This window comes from Rhodamnia argentea, chromosome 2, assembly GCF_020921035.1.
Source record: "Rhodamnia argentea isolate NSW1041297 chromosome 2, ASM2092103v1, whole genome shotgun sequence".
NCBI lineage: Eukaryota > Viridiplantae > Streptophyta > Magnoliopsida > Myrtales > Myrtaceae > Rhodamnia > Rhodamnia argentea.
In genome coordinates, this window is record NC_063151.1 from 16,592,255 (window position 1) to 16,615,527 (window position 23,273).

Here is a 23,273-nt window from a genome sequence, read left to right on the forward strand (position 1 = left end):
GTTCAAGATTTCATCAGAGACTCCATTTTGGTTATGTGCGAAATGGCATACTTGATGGAAAGTAGGGAACTGATATAATTGATTACTAGAGAAAAGGATAGATGAACGAGTACATTGTCTTTGGTGGGGATGAGGAAGAGAGAAGGAAATGGAATGTAATAAGGGGCGGTATGAAATGGTTTCTGTATTCTTGTTTATGGCAAAAAATACAGGAATCCTTTCCGCATTGCCAAGCCACTAACAATTAGCTACAGATTACTGATGGGAAATAGTTATCCACTCAGCTCATCTCGTTTTTGACAATTGTCGGAGGATCAGATTAAGTTGTGCTAAGTGCCAATAACACGAGACCGCCTGGGTCACAGCAGCTGCTGAGGGTTGCTCCTCTGATGAAATGCAAAGAATGCAATGTAGCACTTTTGATCATAATACAGATTCTAGTAAGACCAGTAACCAGCAATTCTTAGGGTTAGGTACAATCGGTAGCCAAGTTTCATGTTTGGGCAGATTAATTCGCATCGGCTCTATCAAATTATGAACTTGGCAGAGTGTATTTGCGTCCCTGATATGGTGGCATTGGCCCCGTGTCAGCGAATGCCGAATGGGCAAAGAAAGAGGGGCTTGGTCGCCAACATAAGATGAGGGTCAAGTGGCAATTTTGTGCGACTCAAGGGAGGTCATCGGGCCCTCACAACGCTCGGCGTGTTTGGTGGCTAGGCTGTGACAGCCTCTGACAATAGCGTAAGTCAATGGATTAAAAGCTACATTTAGCCTTTTAGACGTATTCAAAGCCACGTATGGTTTACTTGACTCGTAAGTTTTCATTCCCATGGCTAAAAAGCAGGAACTAGTGATCCAGTGGACGATGTACTACCATCTGTGAATGACTTGACGCATCATTCGAGGTTGTTAAGTTTCAATTCAACTCCTAATACTGATAGAAAGACCAAACAGGTCAATACACTGACTTAGAATGATTCAGGCAGGTGATTTCCAATATGTCATATCTGTTCCTTGACCATTGCTCACATCTAGAGATGACGATGAGTGAGAAGTAACATAAAACTGAAAGGAAGCAGTTATTATAAAACAGGAGAGAAAAACCAGGTCATGGTCAATAATCTATACTGAACTTCAAAAGGATCACTTGCTCTTTAACGATGATTTTCCCTTTTGCTATTTTAAGGATGATTATAAGTAAATAAAATAAAATAAAATAACGTCTTCCCAGGTCATTTGCAAAAGCATGTCCCCTCCTAGGAATATATCTGACCACCTTCGTCACACTGGCACTGGCAGGCCTTTCTTTGCCATGCCATCAAGAATGTCATTAAGCGCTTGACATACTCCGACTATCTGCAACCACAAGAACATGAAATAGACTGGTCAATATTAAACTGAGACCACCATGCATAGATTTTAACACAAATACGACCAGCATAACACAAAAGCACAACAAACAAGCTGATAACCCAAAGCTTGTGTTCCTTTGCTGAACTTCATATTCAGCATATTGAACAATGATGCGAACTAGTTGCTGAACAATGATGCGAACTAGTACAACAGAATCATTATTGCTGATTGGAACTTGATGGTTATTACAGAAGAAGGGGGGACAAAATCACCTGTTGATCCCATTGTTCAAGCTCCTCAGTGTCATCCTCAAAATGGATTACAGCTTCCACCTAAAGAAATTCTTGAGTTAGTTCCCCAGAAACCAATGCTGAAGAGGAGCTTACACGCAATCTACAGTCGGGAGTATGTGATTTGCCATATAGAATATCCTACCTGATCAATGGACCCTTTCATCCTATCTTCGTAAATCATTCTTGAGGCTATCTTTTCAGCCTGCATGCAAATGCTCGACTCTCATTAGTAAAAAAACCAATCAAGGTAGATACACAGCCCAGCTGCATGCGTGCACATGCTCATGAGCCAGTTACATGGAATGGGACCTTTCTGTTTCTCAAAAACAAGATAACAATGGGTTGGTGGAAAGGACTATCCAGGTGTTTACAGTTTGCGTATGCTACGTAAATACCGATGAAGGGCGCATTTTACATGGCCATCTATCTCACAAGAATAAACAGAAAATAGATAAGGTCATAGCAAATTGCCAACAATATTTGTGCGTGCAAATGCTTTTCTTTCTTTCTTTTTCTTTTGTGGGAGATTGAGTGGGGCCAGGAGGTGGAGGTGGTCAGGGAGAGGCCTGTGATCCCATCAGCATCTGCACAAGACTTCCCTTGCTAAAATAGTGGAATTATTATTGTTGGGAGAAGCTCATTCCGTAGTATCTAGTGTACAAAAGAATATGTACATAATAAAATTGACTGCATTCTGAATTAGTTCTAGACCTACCTTATGAGGAGGAATGCCCAACAAAGTTCCGAGCTCATCAAAGCTATGCCACAGAATTGTGGAAACGGAATATTAGTTTTGGTTACATGGCAAAAGAAACATAAACAATTAGGCAAGCAGAGAGGAAGCCCTTTCAAACCTTATATTTTTATACAGTTTACTAGCACTCAAAAGGTTATGCTCAATCATAGCCCGATCCAGCACGGTGAAATTGTCTGGCAGAAGTGCTTTCTGTAAAATTTACATTTGGATAGATAAAGAAAGAAAAAAACCATATGGCACCAAATTATCACATAGAAGCATGAGCCATTAACCTGATGAGCTTTTAGTTCTTCAGCAAATGCGTCTATCTCCGGTTTTCTTAGTATTCTCTCCAAATAGACCTGTTCAATTTACATTGTATATGTTTATGAATCATAGGGACTTCTCAACAAATGAAGCTGCAATCAACTCAGAAGTTATGCACGGGAATTCAGTGAAGTTTGGCAAAGTTTGAAGCAGGGGGCACCTTTTGCAATATCGGATATATTTTCAACTTTGAGCATCTTTCATCCTGACCAAAACCAGATAAAAGGCTATTGGTAGATTAAAGTAAAAATTAACATTCTCAATTCTTGAAGTAACAGATTACTTTGTACAGAGTGGCAAGAACACGAGACCGTTGTGGACCGGCAGCAGCCAAAATCGTACAGGTCACAGCAGCTGCTAAGGCTTGCTCCAATGCCTCCTCGTCAATTTCTCTGCAATGAAAGTATCAAACAGCATTTAGAACCACTACTGTAAGTGTCCATCAATAAATAGTAAAAAGCTATGAGGAAATAAAGACGACAATTTGCTTTGCAAGTAACAAGTGTAGAAATAGTAGAGCAATATGACGAAATAATTGAAGCAAGTTGATCATCAGTATCATCATGCAAAATATTTACAACTGACTGTAAAGCCAACAAAATTCGCCAACATGACTTGCATGCTTTCCTTTGTGAGGGCATCTTGGATAACAAGAGTAATATCATACGTAAAATCCCTTTTTATGCCACATTGAACATCAGCAACAAATGCCATTTGCTATCTTCAGTGAAAATTATATCTTTTCGTAACCCACCATTAGAAAAGACGGAGAGACGTATAGTTAACCAGGTTTCAGAACTAATCCAGGGTGATGTTTGAGGCCACTAACCACCCAACTTCTAATGTAAACACTGTTAATGCTGAATCCCATTCATTGAGGAAAATACCACGCCTATCGAGTCACAAGAGTAGTATCTACATACGTGCATCTGTTCTCAGGAAGGCACCTATTTCTTCATCTAAAAATCTTCTAGCAATGTCAAACCAACCCAATGATTACTCTATCAAGAAGAATCATGGCTGCATTTAGGTTCCCCCCACCCCCCCCCGCCCCCTCCCCTCCCCTCCCCTCCCATCTTGTCCTAAAGAAAAAAAAAACCGAGAGAGCAAGAGAGAGAGAGAGAAAAAGAACCAAGGAGGAGTAAAAAGACCAGACAAGAACAGTTACTTCAGCACGAAGTAATGTCAAATATTATTTCTTGATTTCTATATACTTACAATGCCTAATTGTATATGGCATACTTCTCTTGCTTTACTGTCCTATATATTACACCACAATTAAGTTTTTTGCAATGACAACAATCAGATGTTGCCTGTGATTGACAAGAACTTATCATTTCCTTTGTCTTGGTTTTAATTTCAAACATACCATCTAGCTATCCTATCATATTCCTTTCAGCTTGTGAGATCCCAAATTTTTATTGTCAATTTTATGCTTGTACATCAATGTAATTTTCGGCACTTCCATTTTCCATCAGCTATTGGTGCAGTCTACATTTCTCACCTCCCAAATATCCCTAGATAATCTAATGGCACCAAATATCAATACATAATGTTTTCCAAAAACAGTATCTTGTGTTTGCATGGGTAGAACAGTGAGCGTGAGTTACGTGAAGTGCCTGATAAGGGTCTTCAAAAACAATGACCCACTTAAAAGTTTGAGGAGAAATGCTTTAGATTTTCCATGCTTGGGCCTTTAAATAATAGCAAAGTAATAAAAAAAGTGTTAAAAATTCTGTCAGGTTTTGAATACATGACATCCAAAAAACATAGGGGTTTGTAATGCTTGTCGAACAACATCATATATGTTCATGTGTGCAATATACGTTATCTATGGGCGAAAAATGACTGAAAGCAGATAGTTTCCACCCATAAAAAAGAACAAAGCAAATCAATCTGATCATCACATCTCAATAGACCTCAAATATAACACAAAAAGACGAAAGAGACTGTTCACTGTACATACTCATCTCCTATCTGTCGCTTCTCAATCTGAGATATGTCATAATACCGCAGTGCGGCTTCTAAGAACTTTCTCTTCAAATCTAAAATCCTTGCATAACAAACCTGATGAGGAGAGAATCATAACAAATTAACAATGAATTTGACAAAAGATAGCTAAAACTAGTTATCATTGCTGTTACACATCAAACAAGGACAAACCTTATATTGTAAATTCAAAACTTCGTGCTGACTATTGCTAACTAAGAACGAAGCTTTGTTGATGAAAGCTTCTGCATTTACGGCATCATCATCCTGAAACAAACAAGAAATAGAACATAGCCATTGCTGTACGTACCAAGACTTCAAGATTAGTGATTTAGAGATTGCAACGATAGTCCAGAGACAGACAGTGTGTGCATGTCAAGTGATGTGCTTAATCTCAACTGAGACAACAACAGCAACAAGCAAAGTGCCTGAAGGCTATGAATAAGGAATAAACTACCTATAAAAAGGAGCAGGGCTGTTTGGTTCATGAAGACTTCCCAAGACTTCATTACCATCTTCATGATGAAAAATGACTTGAAAATATGTTTGGCAAGATTTTGGAAACTGATTGTCAACGAAAGCACAGGAAAGTGTTTTCCATTCTTTTTCTACAAACTGAAAACAACTAAATAATGTCACTCTCTTTTTCCCGTATTTTAACTTCTGCAGGTAGAAAACACCAAAGCGCATTATTCCTTCTTCATCTTTGGTGGAGGTTACACCAAGAAAACAAGAAACATCCAGCTTCAATCGAGCAAAGGTTTGGTCAATTGAGGGTGGCTGAGACTCCCTTAAGTTTCGCGCTTCACAAAACCGGATTGAGGTGACATGTGAATTGGGCATGATGCTTTGCAGGATTGTCTAAGATTTGATATGGGCTTATGTACTGGAATTTGGTACTAGAGATCAAAACCATCACCAGCTTGCCTAATAACTTGGCAAGTCATCAACAACAGAACATGAAGCACAGCATCACAATCTAAAATTCATTTGCTGTTCTTCCAATGGTCTTCACAAGATGGATTAAAAGGTTTCATTTGTATACTGGAGAACATTGGGAATGATTCAGGATAGGACTTCTCAATATTTCTTGTTGCACTGAGGCTTATACGATGGACTTTTCCTCCACGTCATATTTGTATAACATCAAGACCTCGACTTCTTCAATACCTTATATCAGATATACTATATGTAGGTGGGCAATTTGTTGATAAAATATATCATATCATGGGATAGACGCAGACATTGTAATCTCTCAAATACATTTCAATTGTAAATAACAAAACCAAACATGTTTGCATAATTTTTGTTGCAATAGAGAATTCTCTTTTTCACATATCACATATAAACATGTTTCCAAAGAAATTGAAAAATGAAGACAAAAGGTGTTTTCATTTCCATTTCCACTGGAAACATTATCCAGTACCATCCCTAGTTTGTTGGTTCATAGACATCACAAGTTGACCATCCTTATTTCAGAAAAAAGTTGTTGTATAAAGGTCCTTACCTCAAGGTATAGGCGAGCAATTTGGACACATTTTGACAATCTGAAAGTATCATCTATCATCCTGATGACATAAGACATGATTCAATGTCAACTCAAAGACATTAGACCATTGACATATAAAATCGCAAAAGGCAACAACCATTGCATGGAGACGATGGTACGAATATGTACCTCATTGCTGAGTCTAGATCAATGCCACTAAGCATTTGAGCTGCTTTTGACCATTGTTGCTCTGATTCATATAATTCTGCCAGCTTCTCTCTAATTATTAGTACCTGCCACTCAGATAGGAGTAACTATCAACCATCAACAGTTTCAATATTACTACAATTTAAGCACGAGAACTCTAAACCCGTCCAACACCCCCCCCTCCCCAAAAAAGAAACACACACACATAAAATACAAAACTGGCTCTCGGATTAGATACATCCCACTCCCAGAAGACATTAATCAAAGTACCCGCCATCACAAAAAGCATAAGGAGGAGTTCCTCACTCTCTACTCCAATATAAATGCTCAAGGCGGTCGAGCGAAATTGATTGATCTATCTTAAACAATTCATCACGGTGTAGTGTTTATTAAGTTGTCATCGACGAGAACAAACGATTCTGGCATCAAGTTCGCTCAACATCCGTGCTTTTCAGGGTGCTGAATGAGAGAGTGAATGATAAAAACTCAAACCTACCTGCTCTTCAAACGAAACGACTCTAGGCTGTATTTGGGCGAGCGTGTAATGCGCGATCTCCTTTTGCGTCTCCGGCGCCAGAACCCCCAATTCCTGCGCGAAGTTCTGCAACAGCTGCCTCGAGACCACGAGTGGGACATCATCGGAGAGCACTGAAAACCCCCCCAAAAAGAACAACCAAGAACAGCATTCACTAATTAGTTTTAGATACTAGCAAGAGAACACTTAAACACCAGTGGTAACGATATGCTAGGGAAATTTGCGCGGGGCGAAAGAAAGTACTCAACTGTGATCGATGAACTTCTTGGTCTGGGCGATGTCGTTGGAGGAGAGGACGGAGGCCAAAATGTGCTTGTACTGTTCGATCCTCTGCCTCTGGTCTGCGATTGAAGAAGCGCTCGCTAGGGCTCCCTCCATCACCACGCACGCAACCTCTCTCTCGGAGTCTCGTCGATTAGAGTCACCGAGCTACCTAGCCTTCGAAGAACTGAAAAAACCCTAACTCTTCGGGGGCGACAGTAAGATGTCCGGCACTGCACCGCCGATGCCCACCGTGATAGCGTTTATTTTCCGGCGAGTGGATTCGCCGTCGAGTGATGCCCAGGAGAAGATGAAAGGCGCAGGTGGAGATGAAGCAGCTGTTTGCCGTTTGCTCTCAAGCTTTATACGCTGCTCGCGGCTTATTGGTTTTTTTTTTTGGCTTCCGATGGTAAACTGAAAAACAAGACCGGTCTTTTTACTTGTAATTTTCACTTAATTACAATTTTTTTTTTGTCCGATTCTATTCTTTCTTATTTTATTTATTTATTTATCGTATTCTATTCTACGAGTCACGTTATGTGCATTATGTATTGTGCAGATTGTGAGATCCCGCTCCCTTATTATCGCGGCCCCACCCCAACTCCCAGAAGGGTGAGGAATTGAACCCACCCCTTCCATAATGACCATTGAGGCAACTCTAGTGGTTTCTTAATTGTAATTTCACATTGTAGTATTCTTTTTTTGGTCAGATAAATTGTAGTATTCGATTGGTTTTTTAAATTCGAAATGTCACAAATTTCACGAAATGTGCGAGATTCATATGTGATTTTCAAAAAGAATTGAAAACTTTAAGGATAGGGCATCGCTATTTTCACTCCTATCTTGATTAAGATACTCATTTTTTCAATCAATAGACCTAAATACCCTTCTCCCCCTTCAAGTTATTGTTTCTTTTTTTTATCAACCTAACCAACATAACTGTCTTTATTTTTATTTTTCCCTTTAAATATCAAATTCACAATATAAATTTCAAATTATACCCAATAAAATGTCATCACTTTTCTTAGAAAAATTCGTTATTCTTAATTTATGATCTCACGCTTTTAATTAGAAAAGCTATATAAAATGTTAGAAATTTTGCAATTATAACGGCTTATAAACAAAGATTAACTATCTATTTTTTTATGAAATAGTTCGAGGGAAATTTTATTACAAAGTTGAAATTTAAAAATTCAATATAATTATCAAGCAAATTTTGATCTTGTGGGTAATTTTCAATTAGACTTATCGGTTTCTAAAGTTACAAATCGCTTATTTGTGCTATTATTTTTTTTTTAATCTTTTCACATTTTAATATGAATTGCAAGATGTGGTTGAAAATTGGTTTACTCATTTTGCACTTTCAAATTCGCGTAAGTTGATCCACTTGCTATGAGATTGAATTTACAATCGATATTAATTCCTTTCTTTATATCAAGAGTTGAACAACACAAAATTTCATGTTTTTTCCTTTTATGTGTTTATCCTTTGTTAATACATATCTACAAATATGTTCGATATTTTATTATGCTTTTAACAAATTAATCAATTCCATTTTGTGATCAATTTTACTTTTTCGTTTTTATTAAAATTGACTAAAAATAAAGGCAGACTTGTGAATTGGCCCGATACAAAAAGAAACGTTTAATTGAAGAAAGAGAATGGTATTTTAGTAAGTCAACTAGCAAAAAGGAGTGTCTTAACCAAAATGGGAATAGAAATAGCGCCGCCCTTAAGGATATTATAAGTTGCAACAAAAAAATGTATTTTCTTGTTTTCACTTTAGCTCAAAGAACCGTAACTTAAAGAATACATTTTTTTTTATGTCTATTGTGTTTGTATATATCGGTTGTATTAGTATGATTAAGAAATTATCTGTGTTGCATTCTATAATCGTGCATTCACACTTGCAATTTATTCCTCTGCCCTTAATTGGTTGATGATAGCATAACATGCGATTTTGCATACTAGGGTTAACCCTATATACTATATCGAGTGCCTTATCATAGTACTATAGTAATTGATTTAATAATGTACACTATTGGATGAGAAGTAAAGTTGTAAATTATTCATAAATTATGATTGATTAAATCCCTAGCACTTTTCAAAACCCATTTTAGGGTGCATTTGTTTGAGTAAAATTATTTTCCGGGAATTAGTTTTCCGAACTTTTATCCGTTTGGTTCGCTGAAATTGACTTACTCAATGGAGAACACTTTCCGGTCGACAAAAAAATTTATGCATAAAATTAGGAAAGTGAATTTCTAATTCTGAAAATGTGAAAACATTTTTCGAAATTGCTTATCTTGAATTTTTTTTAACATTTTATGTTTTATTTTAGTTTTTCTCTCTCCTCCGCCAACCGTCGAGTTTTATAGATAATCGGCCACACGAGGTCGAGTCTTGTCATAATTGGATCTCGACGAGGCAAGACCTTGTCGACCTCTTGGATGGCGAGGCTCGAGCTTGCCCGAGGCCAACGAGTTTGAGCTCATTAGATCCCTCATGAGACTTTGACCTTGTGTGGCCAACCACTGGCCGTCGTCGTGGCTCGACGACCGGAGGAGGAAGAAGAGAGAGGAAAAAAAGAGAGAGAGAAAAAAAAAAATACAAGAAAAAATATATAAAATTTCAAAAACAGAATGGCCTTTGTCTCATGAGATTGAAATCATTTCCAAATGAGGTCCAAATATTAGAAAATTTTCCAATCACATTTCGCCAAATAATGAAAAGCAAACGATTTTCATAAAATCATTTTATAGATTTTTTTCACGAATCATCTTTTCCAAAACGTGACAAAATAGCTTTCATTCCGTCCTCCTCCTCCTCCCAAAAGCCCACTAAATTCCGGGAGGCGATCCTATCCAGAAGCGCCAACCATCTTCCGTCTCGGGCGACGATGTCTCCACTCGCTGAGCAGACCGACGAAGCCATGGCCGCCGTTTCCCGGGGCTGTTCAGAGCTGATCCTTTCTGATTCTCCGCTCGGTTCGTATTCGAAATTTCCCGTTTTGCTTGATGTTGTCTTCGTCTGGAATCTATTCGTTCTCCAATGGTGGCTGTTTTCTCTGCTTTTCTTGTAGATTTCATAGTTCACTGTGAACTCTCCCGTATGCGTCTATGCCATGTCTGGAAGCAACACCTCGTGATTCAATGTTGCAAACAGGGGATGTGAGCATGCCAAGTCATCACCTGTCATTGACACTTCTTCCTGTGAATAAGTTTTTGCTTCTTAATTGCATGTGAACGAACCAACTCCCCCCCCCCACCACCCTCTCTCTCTCTCTCTTTTTTTTGGTCATTTCTACTATTCTTCCAGTGGTTAGAGGAAACTGTTTGTCTTGCTTAACAATATTCGATGTGAACGAACCTTTGCTCCAGTTGTTTCATGTAATATTTCTGCAATACTATGTATGAGTTGCTTGATCTATGAGTGGGCCAAGTTTTGTTTTTGAGGCACGTGATTGATAACGTCACTGGGCATTTAACCGAGGATATTTTGCATCAACTTACCATACCTCGAAATTACCTCGGTATCACTTTTGCTGATCTCATGAAACTGTAACTTTTAAACAAGCGAATTCATTATTTCTGCTACTTGAGAAATTGCTGTAAGCTCTACCTGAAGTAATATGCTATCAACTGGTTGCAGGAGGCGACACCATTGAAGAAAAGGTTGGATGAATTTTCTGGCAAAGGTGGTTTTTGGCTTTTTACCATCACTTGTATATGGCCTGCAATTTTTGTCAATGGCCTGCAATTTTTGTCAAATTCCTTGGTGTTATCTTCATCAAAAGAATTTGCTACATACTTGTGACACATAACTGGAAGTATAAGGGGAGAAAATTTATTTTATAGCTGCGTCTTGGGGGCCCCTGTTCAATTACCAACTTTTGGTAAAACCCATTGTGGCACTGCCTTTGTTGTTGGATTACTATTTTATGTCCCTTGACCTGGCTCTTTGTTGACCTCAAGTAATGATTTGGAATTGCGATTTATGCTTCCCCAGGTACTGGAAGTGTCATGCCTGTCCTTGTCATCTTTTGATATGTTGATGATGGTTTTGAAGAACATGTATTCCTTCCGAATTCTTGAGATGCTGCAATTCAATTGTTTTCTCGATCTGATTTGGAGACATTAGTTTTTGCTCATTTCTGAAATTCGTCACATGTCTTTAGGTCATTGCAGGGATATGGGTGCTAGTATGGGTTGTCAACATTAGTCACTTTCGTGACCTGGCCCACGGTGGATTTGTACAAGGTGCAATTCATCACTTAAGGTAATGCTTTTGTGCTTAAGTTACATTTCTTGCTTTCTTAAGAATGTTTGGATTCTGAACATCCTTGTTTGGCGTATAAATCGGAAACAGATTGATATATAATCCCAACCTTATTCCCTTTTCCTTACCCAAAAAAAACAGATTGATATATAAATCTAGTGATAGCTTGAACCATAAAGGAAGCTTTTCTGGAATTTGTTCGAGTTGTTCACAAGTTGCATTGCATTTTCATGTTTGGTTCCGTTATAGTCTTACAAATAAGAAACAAAATTGTTTTCTTGTACCTGTTCATATAGCAGTGGCTATTGCAGTTGCAGCAATTCCAGAAGGGCTTCCTGCTGTTGTGACCCCATAAGTGCTTTTCAGGGGTACGATAATTAGTATTAACAGCAGAAGTTATAGATTCATACAGAGATTAATTTTTGTTCCTGCAATGGCGTCAACTTGAGCCAAATTCATTGTCAGTTATGAGCTTCTCAAAATGGTAAGTTAACGCAGAAGTTTTCAAGGATGCAGCCAGAGTATGCAGTGCAGAACACATTTAAATCTCCTTTAAGTGGTTGCAAAACATCGGATACAAGGCCTTTAATGGTTTTTCCTTTGAAAGGAAGTTTTGTGGGATACTTTCACACTTCCCACATTGAAATGGGACTCAGATGGCGCATGGAACTGACAAGAGTGGAGCCCCACACACGTAAAGTCCGGGGTGGAACTTGGTTCCGATAACATGCTAGGAATCCAATCAAATACGTTAAGCTATTAGGTGAAGGGAGATTACATGTACAAAAGGCCTACTAAAACTCCATATATAGGTGCTGTGGGATATACTTTATAACAGTTTTGGTACCTTGCCATAAGGCCCATAACTAGGACAAGCGAATAATAACGTGGAAGAAAAAAAATGCTTGCTTAATAGTTCCAATTATTCTCTGGATTACGGCGTCATTGTATGGTGGATGTATATGACTTAGTTAAATGATGGACATCTCCTGAAAGTAGTATTGCATAATTTGGATGGCATGCTGTCAGCATTAGAATTTTAAAGAGCTTTGTCCTTGCTGATTGAAGCCAAGATGTCTAGCATTTGCTTCTTCTCCACATTAGTATTCGTTCCTTTTCTCCTAAGAGGATAGACCGAATATGAGCTGTTGTGCATGATAATGACTAGTTTAAAAAACTGTGAGGTTTGAGAGGCATGCAATGCTGCAAATATGGGTTTATGCAAGCTTGTGATCATCTCGTACAAAAACATGTGGTGTGGTACATACCATTTATCACTCTTAACATTGCCCATCATTATGCAACTTGACATTCCAAATGTGGTGTGGTACATACTATTTTTCACTCTTGACATTTTCCATCATTATGCAACTTGATGTTCCAATTATCATGTTCGGTTTTACTTATGAACATATGGAATCCAAAAAGAGAAATCTAAAATAGCTTGTACTGCTCTTGTATGACCTCTGTTCAGTTTTACTTATGAACACATGGTAATCCAAAAATAGTAATCTAAAATAGCTTGTACTGCTCTCGTATGACCTCCGCGATAAGATCCTATGTGAAATTGACATTTTACTTCATTTATCGCGCCTTTTTAACCCAACAAACTGCATAACATGGATTTGTGGCAGAAACATATGAGGCATGCACTTAATGAACATTAACTCTGCAAATAGAACCTTAAAGTTGTAAGATTTATATTTCGATGAGAAAAGGAGGCATCCTTATTTTATCGATTATGGGAACTCTTGCACATAAGAAAGGAAAGGAATTCAGAATGGAACTTTGACAAAAGATCTAGGTTGACTTGGTTTTGCATCATTTAGGATTTTCTTTACATCTTTATTGCGTAAGTGACATGCAGTACACAGAATCTGCCTGATATGTCTTGATCCTGTGAAGTATAATAGATAGGACCAATGCATACAGTCGATGTAACTTTCACATGTCATCTCGTGCAGCAATCGAGTATCTTTTCTCCAGCATGTGAGACATTTAACCTGAAAATAATCAAATGGTGGTACTTAATCTTACTTTTATGTGTTTGGCGCTTGGAACGAAGAGGATGGCTCGACTGAATGCCATTGTAAGATCTTTGCCTTCCGTAGAGACCTTAGGTTGAACAAATGCTATCTGCAGTGACAAAACTGGGACTTTGACGACCAACATGATGTCTGTCTCGAAGGTGATTGACACTGAACCTTTTCTTTCCAGCTATTTGTTCTCCGATGTTGGCTGTTTTCTCTGCTTTTTTGGTACTCTTTCCTCTTGATTTCATAATTTTGGTGTGGACTCCCTTATGCTATGTTTGGAAGCAACATGGGGGAAGAAAATCAGTAGAAAATGCCTCTAATTTGAAATTTTCCTTCCCCTCCTTTCTGTCCAAAAATAGTAAATTTTTTGAAAACTTTACTTCTTCCCATTTCCCCAATTTCATAAAAATATATATTTGTATTCCTGTGCCTTTAAAAATGTGCGTTGGGATATGAAGGGCTCGTGCCCAATACATGTTGTGTTTGACATATATTGTCTTTCAATGATAAGAGATTTTGGAGATATTTTGACTGGCCATGTCTTTTTCTGATTGGAGATTTTGGAGGCATTTGTTCATGGATTGATGATATGGTGTTGGATGACGGTATTTCTAGACGGTTAATTACCAGTTAACAATTCAGATAGAAAAGAATAAATCTGATCTTTACTTTCTTTTATTATCAAATGTGGTCTTCAAATGGGGGAGAATACTAAGAAAAGTTGGGGCTCCGATTTTGTGTAACATTGGAAGTTTGGAGGTTATATTAAAGCAGGTCACATGGGATTCTCGTACGGATCCTTCGGTTACACCTACACACCAAGCACTAGAAGTACGTTGTTGACCTAAATAACTAGATCAAGATGGGTGATTACTTATCACCATTCTATGGTTTTCTTAATGTTGTCATCTTCTAGAGTGCGTGCTATTTTATGATAGGTTGTGGGCCTAAGACTCTTTAACCTTTATAGAAGGTAATGTTCATCTTTATGTTCCAGCATTATGTTATTTCAAGTTAACAAGAGATGTCTGCGTGTTGTTAGCCTGTGACCATTTGAAGCTCGTGCTGGTTATTGCCCAATTAACCTTTTAGGAAATGAAGAAAAACCTTTGAGGAAATAACTTATTAGACTCTTTTGGTTCTGAGAAGAACTGTGTTGATTTGCTACAAGTTGGTGGTTAAGGAAAAGGTTGTTGACCTTTCTTTGGCTTAGTTACCTGTGGTCCATGAGAAATTACTATGAAACAGTAGCAAAGGCTATGTTACTGTTGGCTAGCATTTAATGAATACTACTCAGACTGGAGAATCTTAGGTTGTAATAACTGTTCTTTTGAATGCTTTTCTACTTATTGATCGCACCACTAAGCATATTTGATAGTGTTTCTTGAAACAACAAATTGTTTGCGAAGTAATCAGTGAATGCTAGTTCCGACTTCTTGTAAAGTTGGGACAAGAAGGGAACTCCTATTAGTCTATCAGAAAAACGTATATCCCGCTTGGTTCTAGATCAACCTGAAAAGAGCGTTTGACAATGTGATTGGTCTGGTCTTCCTCATAGTATTGGTAGTTTCTGATTTTAGGCTATGTTACTGTTGGCTAGCATTTAATGAATACTACTCAGACTGGAGAATCTTAAGTTGTAATAACTGTTCTTTTGAATGCTTTTCTACTTATTGATCACACCACTAAGCATATTTGATAGTGTTTCTTGAAACAACAAATTGTTTGCGAAGTAATCAGTGAATGCTAGTACCGACTTCTTGTAAAGTTGAGACAAGAAGAGAACTCCTATTAGTCTATCAGAAAAACGTATTTCCGCTTGGTTCTAGATCAACCTGAAAATAACGTTTGACAATGTGATTGGTCTGGTGATTGGTCTGGTCTTCCTCATAGTATTGGTAGTTTCTGCTTTTAGGCAACCAAACAGGACTATGGTTTCTGTTTGAGCATTACATGCAAATTGGATGGACAGTCTCGAAGTAACCGCAGTGAAGATAAATTGATAAACCATCTTTTCAGTGTTCTTCTTGAGAGTGTCCAAAGTTAGATCAGTAATATAATTGATATAAATACCCTATGTATAAATAAAAGGTTCTGTAATGCACTTAAAGTGTGGTTACGACGCATTTGACTGAGCTATTAGAGCTGTGGCTGCAACTGCTTTTTCCTCCAGAAATGAGTTACTATATCTTGGTATGTTTCTTTGCTGTTGTGTATATTTGAAGGATGGAGATGAGGATGCAACATCTGTTTTTACACCTGTTCTTAATTCAAGACCTGTGAATATTAGCTTGGATGCTGTGTTTACTGATCTTCATAGGTATTTCCTGACCACTGTACAGGTAATATGACGTTCTCATCAGTGTTTTCTCACTTGGTGGGATAATATCCACTCAGCTAATTCCTTTCCTTATCAATGTAGTCAGTAGATATGGAACCAAAGTGGTCAGGAGACACTCTTTGCATCAATTCTTAAAAGACATCACGCAGAGAGTGTGATGACAAAGCTGACTGCATACTAAAATTCGTCCTTATTGCTCCACTTCAAATGTTAGACAAGTCCGGATATTCATCCATTGTGCTGCAGGTAATATTTTCTCCCAGCTACATTACTTTCCACATACCATTACGTCTTCTAATTTACAACAGCATTTGAATAATTAAAAAATCATTCATATATTTATGTCCTGAAGTATTTTGTTTGGCTTATAGTAGTGACTATACAGCATTCTTACATCACTGTGTTTGTACATTGCCAATTGATTTGAACATTGATGAGGAGACACTAATGAGAATTGCCCCTTTTTGGAGGTCATCTCTTAATGAATCAAAAAGTGGTTCTCAACAATACTACTTTGATCATTTTGAAATCCACCCAATAAAGGTATCAGTCAATTTTTTGAATTAAATAAAGCATCTGCATCTGCTTATAATGGTAGCTGCCTCTTTTGTGGATCCATAGATTACTGCCAACTTTCTTCCTGGAGATTTATATTCAAGTTATGGTTCCTGTCCGGAGGCCTTAAAATCTCTACTACACTGTGATAAAGGTGTGAAAACTTTTCTTCCTATAATTTTTCTTTTACTCAACACGTGTAAAGTGCTGTGGTGTGTTATATTTTCTAAACTTTTATCCCTATATGTAGTATGTAGGTTCCTCCCGTGAAAATTGTGGTTGAAGAGCTTAATGGTGTCTTGGTTACTCATGCCTTAATTACCATACGTGGATTGTGCATTAGATATACACTAACATTATTCATGGTGAACCCCAATGTGCCCCTTATGTTTATTCTTAGTAGTTTCCCAAGTTGTAGCTTAAAGAAGGTTGTGCAGGTATGCCACGAACGCCATCTACATAGCAAAAGGAAGCCCACTACTTCCCCCAAGTTTTCCATCAATTTTTGATGATTTGGCTTCATCATCCTCGATGTCATCTTTGATCCATCCCACGTTTTGATTAAGCTTCCAGGCTTCGTATCAGGCACTTCATTTACTTACATTCCAATTTCATCCTTTATCTGGATATGCCATTAGACATTCTCATCGATTACTGATGAAGAATGCTTCAAGCCTTCTTTAAGAGGATATAATTTTCTGGTAGGTGATCAGTCCAAAAGGGGTAGACGTCCTAATGTTGCATAGGTACAAGTTCTGAGACCCAAGTTATATGGAATTTTAAGTAATATGTGATACTAGAAAGAAAAACAATGGCATAACAGATTAACGTGGCATGAAAGATTAACGTATCTCTCATTTGTGGGTACAGGAGCAGCTTGATCGATGGACCATCTCAGCTTCACCCATCGGCTCGTCGGCTTTCCCTTCAAAAGCCCTCAACGGTCCAACTGGTACACCTCGAGGTTCATGTAACAAGCCACAAATCGATGGACCCTCGAGGGCCAACCAGTTCATATGAAATTCTTTAACATCGACAAGGTTCATATGTTTCCCATCGACGAGTTGATGGCTGAATTTTGTGACATGCAGTGGATAGACAGGCTTTTGGGCGTAGGAGTATAATGTTGAAGTTATGTGGCGCTGGCTTTTGGGCGTAGGAGTATAATATCGAAGTTATGTGACGCTGACCTTTTTCAGGAGTCATGTATTTTGTGTTTTGCCCGGACCTTTTATTGAAATATGATGTTAATATAAGAAAGATGCACACATATTTTATTAAACTTCTGTGTGATAGCTTTCTATTGGATGTTGTGAATGCTTAAATGTGCTTCGCATGGTCACAATTATTAGTGAGTAATAATCGAGGAAGACATGTATTGCACGTGACGATTTGGGGCGTCAAAGTCGCCCACTAGGCAAGGGAAGCAAAACCCTCACTAGGCCTTCGCGGCCTCACTTGAGTGGCTGGCGACCCGAGTGGCCGGCGATCCGTTGCCTGTCGTAATGAAAAGAAAAAATTTAAAAAAACATCATTAAGAATGTTAATGTTAGCATGGTTGAGCCAAGTAGAAATGTTGTTGTTCACGCCAGTAATTATTTGCTAAAATTGATCAAATGGATTTAATTAGCATAAATATAAAATTTTTAAGATTAAAATGGTTTAACGAAAAGGTTTATAATTGAATTGACGTGAATGGATTTAGGACTTTGTGATACTTTTCTCCTGCTCAGTGCATGTAACAAGTCATTACCTTTAGAAAATCACATAAGAGGGCATTAGCACACGTGTCATTTTTTACCCAAATTGCTTTTTCATTTGCTTTATCTTTTCATCCTTTTTCCCTCTCCTTTGTGCCCCTCGATCAGTTTCCTATTAAGCCCCTGCGGCAGCACTCTCTCTCTTCCTTCCTCTCTCGTTCAGTACTCACGATCGTCACGAAGACGCAGCCATGACCACCAGCCACAATCACCAACCGCGACCTCCGCTCCCTGTGTGCACAGGATCCGGATCCCCTAACATTGGAGTTTTCGTGACATACTTACCATTACTCAAATCAGGCCGTCCAAATGAAAATGAATGGCCTAATTTGAGAGAGGGTTGAGATTTAAAATTTTCCAAATTTTTTTCCTCCCCCTCAACAAATACATGGCCCAAAATTTTCCAAATTTTTTTCCTCCCCCTCAACAAATACATGGCCCAAAATTAGAGGGTTGAAATTCAAAATTTTTCAAACCTCAAAAAAATTCCCACCCCAATTTTTTTCCTCTCCCTCAACAAATGACGTGACCCATTCTTGGCCATCAATTTTCATTTGGATGGTCTAATTTGAGTAATGATAAGCATGTCACGGAAAACCCCAATGTTAGGCGATCCAAATCCATATGCACATTCCCCCTTTGTGTCGGCGGTTGGCCTAGGCTCACGGTGCGGAAATCAACGTCGCCAAGCCCAAGCCCGGGCCTGGCTCCTTTGTCCTTAGGCGATTCCGTAACTTGCTTCGGCCGAGGCTAGGTAGCGATGCCTAGCAAGTGATGCCGGGCAGGCTGGTCATCACCTCGGATGTTGCAAGGTTGGGACCATTGATCCGCAGAGAGAGAGAGAGAGAGAGAGAGAGAGAGAGAGAGGACGATGACCGGTGATCCGGGGTGCAATGACAAAGATGGGATGGAGTGTCACGGCGTCCATAGGCGAGTGTGGATGGCGACTCGAGGGCGATGGCGGCCCGTCCGGATCTGTTGCGGTGGACGAGTGGAAGGAGAGATCAAAAATAAATTTGTCGACTAAATAGATCCATTTGCGGATCTCAACCCTTCGGATAATATTCTCACCTTGTCGATGTTAAAGAATGTCCTAATATGAAACATTTGAACATTCCAAATCGGCATATTACATGTGCGTGTACCAAAACTAGTTTCATGATTTTGATGGTTAATCATATTGATTATCGTTAAGGAGTATCTATATGCACAAGCTACTCGTGGTGTATATATGCATGACTTTATTGATAGACTCTAAATGATATGGAGGAGACGTAATAAAAAAAAGACACCAAAATGCAAAGGAAAAAGAAACTTAAAATGCTGCAAGGAAAATGATAATGAATATAAAACAAATAAATAGTATGGTATAAATAAAGAACAAAGAAACCAAGACAATACTTTTTTTTAAGGTTAATACCATGAAAATCTCTAAATTGGTACACCTGTGATAAATTTACCCAAAACTATTTTTTTGACCACGAAAAACCCCAAACTAATACACGCGTGACAAATTTACCCCAAACTATTTTTTTGACCATCAAAAACTCTAAAGCGATATATCTCGTGATGATTTACCATAAACTAATTTTTTTAACCACGAAAAATCTCAAATTAGTACGCCTATGACAAATTTGCCCTCTGTAAAATTGGGTTAATACCATGAAAAATTCGAAATTGATACACATGTGACAAACAAATGGTAAAAATCCTAAACCGATATACCCATCAACTACCACATGTCATCCAACTCAATAATTTGACGATTAGATTTAACTAAAATTAACGGAGGATAAATTTGTCACAAATGTACTAGTTTGGGGTTTTCGTGGTATTAACCCCTTTTTTAAGGGCTACTCTCCTTAACAACCTTTAAAAGAAAGACTCCACCTCCCCCCCCTCCCAAAAAAAAAAAAAAATAGCTCAAGTAAATAGGAGAAACTGTCCGATCAGTCTTACACTTATTGTATGAATATTAGTTCAGTTCTAAACTTTTCAATTTTGCCCATTTAATCTTGAAACTTTGCGCAATATTTCAACGTAGTCATTCCAATCAATTTTTGCTGGAAATTGCTGATATGGCGATAGACCATATAGGACAGCTAGTGATAACTCCACCTCCTACGTCAACGATTTCTAAAGAAACTTCATTGGAATAAGTACATTTGAATTTTGCACGAAGGTTTAAGAATAAATTGAAAAAAAATTTAAAAAATTGTGATTGAATTGACATCTTTTCATTAAATTTAGGGTTACCTGGGTAATTTTCCCAAGAAAATACTTTGTGCTTAAAGGCTAGGACGAAATTTCGACAAATTGCACTTCCTGCTATATATCTGTGCAATGTTGTAGCTGGAAAGAACAGGGAGTACCCTATCTCGCGTCACTTTGCTAAATCTGTAATGTTATCTGAAGGAGCACTTAAATATGGCGTCACGGTTTAAAAAGAAATGACACATCCTGCAAATTGCAGAATACTTTTACTAAATTAGTTATAACATTAATTACGGACATGGGACGCCCTTTTAATAAATTAGCTAGGACAGGACCATTTAAGTTAGAATGTTTTATTTGGACCCAAAAAAAAAAGTTAGAATGTTTTATTAATTACATGCAAAAAGTACGAATTTCCTCACCACTTTGGACCATCCGAGAAAGGTTAAAGAATATTGTGTTTACTTGTAATCATAAAGTACGGTTTTATAGAATTTTTTAATGGGCACTTAATAGTTAGGGATAATTGCCAAAAAAGTCCTAAACCTATTGTAATTAAATCAATTCAGTCCTAAATTTTTTTTTTTAGCCGATTGAGTTCTAAAATTTTTGCAATTGTGCTAATTCAGTTCATTTGACTGGCCGGAGCCGACGTGGCATTGCCAGCACCGACGTGATAATTTTTTAATAATATTTTAATTATTTTTGAATTTTTAAATTTTTTTTAGCTTTTTTCAATCCCCTTTTTTTACTTTTCTTTTTTTTTTAGAGGGTTGGTAGGCAAGGTTGTCGGCCGAGGGTCGGCGAGGTCTCTAGCTCTCTAGGCGAGGTCGTCGACCCCCCGGGCGAGGGTCGTGGCCCTCACCGACCGATGGGCAAGGGCTCCCGACCCTCGCCCGGTTATGGCAATGGCTCATGGCCGTCGCCCGGATCCGGGCGAGGCGCGCCGCAGCCACGGGGAGGGTCACAAGCCCTCGCCCAATCGTGATCGAAGGCTTGAAACTCTCGCAGCCCTCGTCGTGGCCATCGCGCATATCCGGGCGATGGCTGCTGCAGGCCATTGTCGCGGCTTGGGCGACGGTCGGGGGCCGACCGCCGCGAGCCATCGCCACCGCGGGCCGAGGGCCGACGACCTTGCCTAAGGGGCCAACAACCTCCCCGGCCGCCGGCCAAACCTTAAAAAAAAAAAAAGGAAAGTTAAAAAAAGAAAGAAAAAAGTTATTCAAAATTCGAAAATTATTAAAAAATTGCTATGTCGGTGCCGGTGATGCCACGTCGGTTCTCGCCGTACTTTTGCCTAATTCTAACATGTGTTTTGCATGTCTATATATTGTTTTGCTTCAAAAGAACAAGTCCTTTTTTAAGTTTAGAAAACGTGTGGAAATGGCATGTATTTTATGTCTGTTAAAGTCAAGATGTATGAACTTCGTTTCTTTTAATGTAATTTATAAGTCGAAAGGCAATTTGGTTATTAACAAGCGAGTGTTCGAGCCAGCTTAAATCAAACTGATGCGGTTTGGCTAGAAACAATCTTTGAATTAGGGCGAAGCCTTCAACCTAGATCTAGAAAATCAAGGTTCAAATCTACTCTAATCTAGCCAAAACATCGCTTGGGGCTCGACATGCCTGGCCATTCACACCTACGAAGCTTCATGGCGAGTCAGCGTGCATGCATCGACATCACGCACAACTTCCATAATCTACAAGCAAACTTCAACGTGCGTATGGAATCCCGTGTTCAAATCACATTGCCCACACGGGTAATCTCTGGGAGATTTCCTATCCTATAGTCAAGGGTGATCGGTTTCCGGTTCAGCCGGCTCCCACTTATTAATCAAGAATCGGGCCGAAAGAACTGGTTCCCAATATATGGGATAGGGAACTGGATCGGATGGTCTTGGGATTGGACCGATTAGTCCCGTTCTCGAAGGTCTAATGGAACCGGTGAATTATTAATAGAGATGAGTAACACGAAATTTAATTTTAATGTATTAATTAAAATTACATTTACATTTTAAAAAATAAATAAGATAACTGGTTAATTATTTATTTATATTTAAGAAATAAAAATAAAACAAATAATAATCGGTTCGGTTCTCCTGAAATTAGAGCGAAATCACCGGTTCCAATAGAAACCGGACCGAGCCCTTATAAATCGAACCGACCCGATCGGTTCGGTCCAATCTGGTCGGTTCGTCCAGCTCATCCTTCCGTAGCCATACAAGGATACTGTTACCTCTCATTATGAAAGAAAATCAATGAAAGAAACATCGCCATATTTCATTCCCGAAAAAAGAAAATTGGAGATGCGTCACGGAGATTCGTGGGGTCCCCGACTGTGCACTGGCACATGGCGCTTTGACACCGAGCTTGACAGTCCTGTTGTTTCCAGCAGGAGCAGTCACGTCTCGATCATCGATCGTGGGGGCCTCTGGCTTTTATCCCGAAAATTGAAAAAGTCCAAAAATCGTCGTCAGCGACCGGCATATTTTGTCTTTTGACCACGTATTTAAGACAATTAGGAAGCGGTTCCCACGAGGTAATGCGTTGCTGCTACAACACGACATCCCCAATCCGACGTTCTGAGCTTGGGAGCAAAGCACGAGATCGTCCCAGGCGATCCGCGAACAACGATGGATCGGTCGGCAAATTGGGTGAGCACGAGATGTCGTGATTTACGTGGCCCGCGGGGCCGATCTCACGGGTCGTCCTCGTTGATTGCTTGCGTGCGGTCGAAATACTTGTTTGGATCTCATCAACCGCGCACGAGATGTCGTGGATAGGGTCACATGCACCCGCTGAATAATTCGGACATGGCCGATTCATAGGGCTTGCAGGACCCTTTCTTTGGATTTTCGCGCTTATTCTCCTGAATTATAAATAAAAGAGCCGCATGACT

General features: G+C 38.9%; 2 protein-coding genes across 8 annotated transcripts; one reads left to right on the forward strand and one right to left on the reverse strand.

The window, feature by feature from the left end:
- Positions 1-1,044: 1,044 nt before the first annotated feature.
- LOC115726389 (COP9 signalosome complex subunit 4) lies at positions 1,045-7,576 on the reverse strand. Its single transcript, XM_030656238.2, has 14 exons — positions 7,178-7,576; positions 6,891-7,042; positions 6,377-6,480; positions 6,206-6,266; positions 4,873-4,965; positions 4,676-4,776; positions 2,993-3,101; positions 2,870-2,914; positions 2,676-2,744; positions 2,501-2,592; positions 2,362-2,404; positions 1,789-1,848; positions 1,626-1,685; positions 1,045-1,356 (listed from the first exon to the last, which is right to left on the reverse strand). The coding sequence occupies exons 1-14, from the start codon at positions 7,305-7,307 to the stop codon at positions 1,282-1,284; spliced, it is 1,194 nt and encodes a 397-aa protein (XP_030512098.1). The 5' UTR covers positions 7,308-7,576; the 3' UTR covers positions 1,045-1,281.
- A 2,458-nt stretch (positions 7,577-10,034) lies between these two features.
- On the forward strand, positions 10,035-17,279 carry LOC115726386. Of its 7 annotated transcripts, XR_007197609.1 has the most exons (9): positions 10,662-10,887; positions 11,368-11,468; positions 13,433-13,491; positions 13,611-13,656; positions 15,730-15,846; positions 15,927-16,091; positions 16,658-16,765; positions 16,838-17,112; positions 17,168-17,279. XR_007197609.1 is itself a non-coding variant. In XM_048275057.1 (7 exons), exons 2-6 carry the CDS (start codon positions 10,870-10,872, stop codon positions 15,978-15,980), a joined length of 336 nt encoding a protein of 111 aa, XP_048131014.1. In that variant the 5' UTR covers positions 10,035-10,172; positions 10,842-10,869; the 3' UTR covers positions 15,981-16,091; positions 16,658-16,821. The 7 variants fall into 7 exon arrangements, 5 of the variants coding, with proteins under 5 accessions (XP_048131014.1, XP_030512094.1, XP_048131013.1 ...); XM_048275057.1 differs by lacking the exons at positions 13,433-13,491; positions 16,838-17,112; positions 17,168-17,279 and adding an exon at positions 10,035-10,172 and having other exon boundaries at positions 10,842-10,887; positions 16,658-16,821; XM_030656234.2 differs by lacking the exons at positions 13,433-13,491; positions 16,838-17,112; positions 17,168-17,279 and adding an exon at positions 10,317-10,360 and having other exon boundaries at positions 10,842-10,887; positions 16,658-16,821.
- Positions 17,280-23,273: the final 5,994 nt, after the last annotated feature.

Coding starts and splice junctions, on each gene's coding strand:
- LOC115726389 (XM_030656238.2), bottom strand. CDS start 7,307: ATGGAGGGAGCCCTAGCGAGCGCTTCTTCAATCGCAGACCAGAGGCAG. Junction 6,267..6,376: donor GATCTAGACTCAGCAATGAG/GTACATATTCGT, acceptor TTATGTCATCAG/GATGATAGATGATACTTTCA. Junction 2,915..2,992: donor TTCTTGCCACTCTGTACAAA/GTAATCTGTTAC, acceptor GGTTTTGGTCAG/GATGAAAGATGCTCAAAGTT.
- LOC115726386 (XM_048275057.1), top strand. Junction 11,469..13,610: donor GGTGCAATTCATCACTTAAG/GTAATGCTTTTG, acceptor TGCTATCTGCAG/TGACAAAACTGGGACTTTGA. Junction 13,657..15,729: donor ACATGATGTCTGTCTCGAAG/GTGATTGACACT, acceptor GTATATTTGAAG/GATGGAGATGAGGATGCAAC.